General features: G+C 44.8%; 1 protein-coding gene across 1 annotated transcript in view; it reads right to left on the reverse strand.

The window, feature by feature from the left end:
* LOC109974987 (5'-AMP-activated protein kinase subunit gamma-1) overlaps positions 1-7,476 on the reverse strand; it is a 47,292-nt gene that overhangs the window by 26,862 nt on the left and 12,954 nt on the right. Inside the window, exons 5-13 of the mRNA XM_020625485.1 lie at positions 5,973-6,031; positions 5,794-5,839; positions 5,661-5,715; positions 5,093-5,219; positions 4,600-4,765; positions 2,893-2,930; positions 2,662-2,808; positions 2,288-2,381; positions 1,888-2,199 (exon numbers count right to left, since the gene is read on the reverse strand). Coding sequence (XP_020481141.1) covers positions 1,888-2,199; positions 2,288-2,381; positions 2,662-2,808; positions 2,893-2,930; positions 4,600-4,765; positions 5,093-5,219; positions 5,661-5,715; positions 5,794-5,839; positions 5,973-6,031 — 1,044 coding nt within the window. The remainder of the gene's footprint in view (positions 1-1,887; positions 2,200-2,287; positions 2,382-2,661; positions 2,809-2,892; positions 2,931-4,599; positions 4,766-5,092; positions 5,220-5,660; positions 5,716-5,793; positions 5,840-5,972; positions 6,032-7,476) is intronic.

Raw genomic sequence — 7,476 nt, forward strand, 5'->3', positions numbered from 1 at the left:
TTCCCCCGGAGGAGCTGGAGGAAGTGTCTGGAGAGAGGGAGGTCTGGGCATCTTTGCTTAGACTGCTGCCCCCGCGACCCGGCCCCGGATAAGCGGAAGAAAATGGATGGATGCTGAATCAGCATCCATACAATAGGATTTACACAGGTAAAATTTCAGGAATGAGGCTGTAATTGTGCTGGACTGTTGTACTGAAATGATAATCAGCTGATTTGCCCATAACTACCAGTACAGTGTGTCACAGGAGTAAACAGATGGCTTACTAGGCTGTAACGTAAGGCTTTTACTCTGAAATGTAAACAGTGCAGCAATCACATATTTGCACAGCTCCTTGTTTTAAGCAGCTAATGAACTACAGCCTGACATGTCTTTTGTAATAATCCAGAGCCTCAGTGAAGAGTCTCACTGCATAGACTATTAACCCTGCAATCCATATTCATTTAAGTTGTCTGACAAAGCTCAGATTTTTTCACCAACAAGGCTATTTTTCACAGAAACACGTTTTCATAAGACAGTCCACAACAACAAAGCAGCTAGTGTGAATCAACAAAACAGTAAGCAGTTTACTGCCATTTGCTTTGTATTGCATCTAATTTTTATTTCTGTATTAATTACTAGGCTGTAGAGTGTGAGATTAGGATTCAAACTGAACGGAGCTGATCACAGACTTTGGGTTCTTCACTTAGTGTATTAGAACATCTGCCGAAACCAGAGCAGAAAAATCAACTATACAAAATCTCCCTGCTAAATAAACTCAGGCTAGTTTCCTTCAGACTATTTCTAATGCTGTAAAAGTTGACTGGCGTTTATATTGGACTGACTGGGAGCTGTGGTCCTGAATCCTGTCTATTGTCTGCACAGTTGCTGCTACTAGACTCGTTGAACGAAACCTTATTATTCATATGAAGCAGGACTTGAAAAATCCAATAAGAAGTTGCAGTTTTTTTTTTAGTTGATTCAACTTTTAGGACAATTGTTGCTCAAACCTAATCTCAAAAACCGACTGGCGATTCAAAGTTAGGAATAAAATAAAATGACATACAAAAAGAAAAATAGTCATCATGTTTTATTTGTAGTTTTTAACAACAGCAACATTTACAGCACATTTAAAAGTCAAGACTTTCAGAATAAAACAGTTCACATCCACAGAACTTCACTGCAGCCTGGTCCTCATCTAGGGTACCCTGCAGACTTTTATCATGGTAGGACATTTAAATATACTTCTAAAACAGCCAGAACCCCCCAGTCTCATCTACAAACTTTTAAATACAATAAAACAGCCTTTTTCTTTAAATCTCTGTAAAACGAGGTACGTACAATCTCATAATAAATACACACATACCCAGTAGCGCAATATTTGAAGTATCATATAAATAGTGACATTTAACCTGAAATAAAAATAGTTTATTTAAAATTAAAACGCTAAAGCTAAAGGGACCATTAATGCCACAATGGCCCCGTCCCATTTAATGACATCACAGAGGGATCAAAGTGGTCAAACGATGCAATCAAAGCACGTTTTTTTCCAACAAATGCCATTTTTATAGGAATCAGGAAGGTCTTATTTGAGAAGTGGATAATGTTCAGTGGAAAAAAGCTACTAAACAGACCTTGGGTTTTTCTCCAAGCATACATTCGACCAGTTCTGGCGCACGTCAATCAACCCACACAGTAGCTGTCCAATCACAGCCCTGTAGCATCTCCACACCCTCAAGTCTACCCACTTCCTTTGCTCATTCTTGACCCCGTCCACTTCCTGTTACCTCTTCATCTTCTGTGGTGAACGGCTCAAACCCAGGAATCCAAGAAACGCCACTTAATGACATCATGCCTCCCCCTCCCCCCCTTCTTTCCCTCCTCCATCCTCCTCCTTCCTCTCTTCCTCACTTCCTGCTTCCTCCTCCTCCGCCTTCTCTTCCTCACTTCCTGCTTCGTCCTCCTCCTCCTCCTCTTCCTCACTTTGTGCTTCCTCCCCCTCCCCCTCTGTCTCCCCCTGTTGGCTGGTCTCAGCAGTATTAATGTGGTCGCAGCCGATCTCCGTCCCTGGGTGTTTACCAGGCTCCAGGTTGTGATCCTGATCCTCATGTGGCTCAGATTTCCTTTCTGTCTCCATACAAAGCTCATGGTCTGGTCCAGTTTCTGGTCCTGTTGAGTCCAAAATTATTGGCTGAGATGGGAGAGACTCCTTCCTCCCCTGACCTGCAGACAGCCCCGGACATTTTGTCAGGACATATCCACACACTGTATTGATGTTTTCATACATTGTGAGGTCAGGGTGTATGTTTACCTGCGGGGGTCAAGACAAGTGCCTGCAGGATGTCCGACAGAGAGACGATACCTATGATACGAGACTCCTCGTCAACAACAACCAGCCTGTGAACCTGAACACAAAGAGGACATTGCTCCAAAGTGGGGATAGTTTTGTGAAGTGGGGACATTTTTGTTACCAGATGTTGCTAAAATTTTAAAGAAAGTGATTGGAGTTTGGTGAAAACACATTTTGTAACTTAGCAGGAAGAGTGTAGAAATGTTCTGACAGCTATCATTAAAATTTAAAGAAAAGTGAATGGAGTTTGGTGGAAAGACCAAGTGAGGACATTTTAGCGATGGAGACAAAAATGATGCCTAAACCAGAATAGGGCATCTGTCTCATGACAATACCTCAGCCTTGACAATGCGGTCCACAATGGTCTGCAACATCTCCAGCTTGTTGCACTTCATCACTCCTTCGAAGTACTGTGATCTGTGTCTCAGGGCCTGGGTGACGGTCACATCCAGGTTGTTGTACGTTTTCTCTGCCGCCAGGTTCTGTTGGCACACACCACACTGAGGTTTGTGTCCTCACACAGCAGCAACAACGCAACTCTGAGCACAAGCAGAGCCTGTACTCACAATGACGTCGAACTTGGAGTAGATGTCCACCACTCGACCTGCAAACAGACAAGATGTTGTAGCTCACTGGTCAGTGCCACAGAGAGTCAGCTGATTTCTGCTGCTTAGACTAGTCCTGCTAGGTTCTCGTGCTACACATAACGCAGACAAAGCAGACACTGTCTTTCATTTTTATGACAATGTTTGTGTTTTTAGGACAATTCGTTTTATGATCATTGTATTTGTGCTTTGTTTTTGTGTTTTTACTATAGTATCAGAATCAGCTTTATTGGCCAGGTGTGTTGGACACATGAGGAATTTGACTCTGGTACATCGGCTCTCAATGTGTATGTACATATCCCAATGCAAGGGGCAAGTAAACAGTAAACCAACATAAGGCTGTGGAATGCTCATTGTGATTTCTTATAGAGTACTTAAAAAAAGAGACCTGTATGCATCTGTATATACTGTACAATGTATATATACACAGGTATTGCACTGGGGTTTATTGTCTAATCATACTGTCGTGGGTCAAGTGTTAATCAGTGTCATGGCCTGGGGGAAGAAACTGTCCCTGTGCCTGGTTGTCTTGGTGCACAGTGACCTGTAATGCCATCCAGAGGGGAGGAGTTCAAACAGATTGTGTCCAGGGTGTGAGGGGTCTGCAGTGATCCTCTCTGCCCTCCTTTTGACCCATGAGGTGTACAGGTCCTCCATGGAGGGCAGGCTCACACCAATGACCTTTTCTGCAGTCCTGACTGTCCACTGAAGTCTGTTCCTGTCCTGTTTGGTTGCTGAGCCAAACCAGACAGTAATGGAGATGCAGAGAACAGACTCGATGATTCCTCTGTAGAACTGTATCAGTAGCTCCTGGGGCAGGTCGAACTTCCTATCCTGGAGCAGGAAGTACATCCTCTGCTGTGCCTTCTTGATGATGGTCCTGATGTTGGATGTCCACTTCAGGTCCTGGGAGATAGTGGAGCCCAGGAACCTGTAGGACTTTACTGCTGATACAGTGCTGCCAAGTATCGTGAGTGGGGGTAAGGTGGGTTGGCTCTTCCTGAAGTCCACTGTCATCTCCACTGTTTTGAGCATGTTCAGCTCCAGGTTGTTGCGGCTACACCACAGGACCAGCTAGCAGTCATCTCCCAAACAGAAGGTTGAAGGTTCGAATCTCGGTGCCTGCAGTCCACATGTCGAAGTGTCCTCAGGCAAGACACTGAACCCCCCCAAGTTGCCTGTTATGGCGGCGCATATGCACGCGGCGGCCCAGGGCCCCTAGGCTCCAAACAAAATTTGTTGTACGTGTCACAATGTTACAATGACAATAAAATAAAGCTCCTTGAACCTCCCGTCTATAGGCTGACTCGTCACCGTCTCGGATGAGAACAATGACCGTTGTGTCATCTGTAAACTTTAGGAGCTTGACAGAGGGGTCCTTTGAGATGCATTCGTTGGTGGAGAGTGAAAACAGCAACATCTTGTGTGCTGATGGCAGTTTAGTGTTTTAAAGTTTGCTAGCGGAGTAGTGTGTTCAGAGAAGAGATCAGTGACTCCCTTCAGACACTAACGGCTGTTCTCAGCCTGTGGAGCAAACAAACAAACAAACACACACGGAACAAAAACATAACCTCCCTGGCCGAGGCAACCGCTGTATGGATTCACACACATTACTATGAGTACACCAAAGTTATTGTTCCACAGGTGTCTTCTGTCGCCGACTGTTACCGTTGTGGTCGACGACGGGCAAGGCTGACACACGACGGTGTGTGAAGACCGACAGCGCCGTGATGAGCGGTGTGTCCGGGTGGATATAGGCGATACTGGAGTACGTCCCCACTCCGAGCTCCTCCAGAGTTTGCTTCATGAACCCTGGCATGGGCATCTCACACACCTGACGCACACACAACGACATCAGTAAGAGCTAAAGATAATCCATCCATCCATTATTATCCAGTTACCTGGGGTCAGGTCACGGTGGCTGAAGATAAATGTTAATTAATACAGTCAGGTTTATGGCCTACCCACTATTTACAATAAACATAGCTTAGCATAATGACTGCAAACATGAAGAAACAACAATCTTGGCATAGTGTACAAACTATAAACAGCTTTTTTTTTTTACCTGTTCCCGTACCCTCTAGTTAGTGTACACATATTTGAGGAGACACTGGGACCAGGTCTGACCCAGTCCCCACTTTGGACTGGATCAAAGACTCACAAAGAGCTGCAGAAACTTGAGTATCCGCTTGTGTGTCAGGATGTAGAGAGCATTGCCGCTGAGGGGGTCGATGACTGGGAGACGGTGGATCTTGTTCTTGATCAGTGAGTGGACAGCCTCAAATATACTGGGGGAGAAGGAGGGAAGGAAGGATGAAAAATGTAAGGAGTGAGTGAAGGAGAAACAGAAGTTTGTTTTTCATTGTTGACTGTCTCCATTTTCTCTTCCTTTCTTGTTTCTGATGACCTTATTTACTCTGCCCTCATTTTATCTCCAACTCTCCTAATTGTTTCTTCTTCCTCTCCTTGTTTCCATCCCTTTTCCCTGTCTCCTCTACTTGTTTCCTCTCCTTTTCCCCTCTCCTAGATTCTTTTCTGTTACCTTGTCTTCACCTCTCCTTTCCTTGGTCCGTCTCCTGTCTTCTATCCTTTTCTTGTCTTATCTTGTCTTCTCCTCTCTGACCCTTGCATCCTCTCCTCCTTTCCTGGTCTCCTCTCCATTCCTTGGTTCCTTTCTTTGTCTCCTCTCCTCATCTCCTCTCCACCTCTCCTTGTCTTCTAACACATACCTGGCATCAGGTGAGATGTGGACCAAAGGTTTGAATGTCTCCTGCAGGTACACCTCTGTCAACACAAACACACGGGTCACTGTTTAAAACAAACAAACATCTGATCACAGTAGACCAAAATGATTTTCAGTACCTCTCCATGTCTCAATCTTGTGCTCCTCCAGCTCATAGATCTGCACCTGATGGAGACAGAGACAGGTCACATGACTCCCAACCAGGACGTGTTTACATCCACAAAACAGTAATTAAATAATTTTATCATATACAGTGGAAACAGGGCAACAGCTCTCTTAGCTTAGCAGAAAGTGCTACCATGGGGGATTTGTAGTATCTGGTCAGGATGTTGATGAAATCTGTGATGGTCAACATCCCTAGAACACAGGCAGGAAATAAGTTAAATGCAGAGTTGTGATGGCAAAGTGTGCACAAGTGATAACTAGAGATGTCGTGGAAAGAGTCAGTCGTGGCTGTGAAGCTTTGGGTTGATGCGGGAAAAAAAGCATACAGGAAACACAAGGGTTAAAAATTTTAAAACACATAGAAGCTCTTACAAAAGAAAACATCATAGACGCTATTCCAGAATCCTCATTTTTTTAAGATGCCCTCAGTATCACAGTAAATACAGTGATAGTTAGCAGTACACAAAATAGTACGATGACATTCAGATTTACTTACTGTTAAAGGCATCAAGAGGGATGTCATTACAGCCGTTGTTTGACTGTCTGACAGGCTTGAAATCATGGCTGGCACTTAACTTTTTAAATCTCTAAGTGTTTATGTAAGCTTGATCTGTTTCTCTTCTCTTGCTCAAGCAAGAATATCTTGGGCTGTGTCCCCCTTGTTTAACTTATGGGTAAACATCCCGAGTGACTTCCTCCTTAGATGGGGAATGGACATAGCTGCAGCCTTATGTGAATTGTTCATGTGCTCTGTTCAGGTTTAGAAAAAGGAAATGTGCACTAGATCAATGCGACCTAGAAGTTCGGGTACTGGACATCTTAGACAATGCTCGGAAGAAGGGGTGTAGAGCTGACATGAGACTCTGGCTCAGGCCATAGAAGGCTGTGTAACACCTTTGACGGACTGCTGTTTCCTGCCTCTGCGGTAAACTGTACTCATTTCCTGTTTTCTGTACTTGCACTGCATTGTGCTTGCTTCCAGACTGTTTAGGAAATAAACTCACTATTTTCTAGGTTCATCTGAATTTTTGAGTGACAACATACGCTTGCGCCGCTTAAGCACTTGTGTTGCAGAAGTTCTTGCTAACTACCAAATTTAACTTGCTACTTTAGGTCGGCTAGTTTAGAAGCTAGCTAAGCTAGTAGCTTAATTGAGAGCAATGGCTTCCCCCTCTTCCTCTCCTCCTTTCTCTTGCTCGGAGTGTCACATGTTCAGTTATTCCTCTGCCTCCTTTAGCGATAATGGTACTTGTAATAAATGTCAGATGTTAGCAGCATTGGAGGTGAGGCTTACAGACTTAGAAGTGCGGCTCCACACCATGGAGAATAGGCAAGCTAGCTATGCCCATGTAGCCGGTGTGGAGCCTCCTAGACGTAGCTTAGCCCAAGCTAGCCGCCCCCCACAGCTTCCCGAGCAGCCGGGATCTCAGACAGGTGGCTGGGTGACAGTTCGCAAGAGTCGTAGCTCCAAACGAATGTCCACGGAGCATCACCTGCCTGTTCACGTTTCAAATCGATTTTCCCCACTCAGCGACACACCCGCTGAGAAAACAACTCTGGTAACTGGAGACTCCATAGTCAGAAACATGAAGCTAGAGACACCGGCGGCCATAGTCAAATGTTTTCCTGGGGCCAGA

The sequence above is a fragment of the Monopterus albus genome, unplaced genomic scaffold, assembly GCF_001952655.1.
Source record: "Monopterus albus unplaced genomic scaffold, M_albus_1.0 scaffold355.1, whole genome shotgun sequence".
Taxonomy (NCBI): domain Eukaryota; kingdom Metazoa; phylum Chordata; class Actinopteri; order Synbranchiformes; family Synbranchidae; genus Monopterus; species Monopterus albus.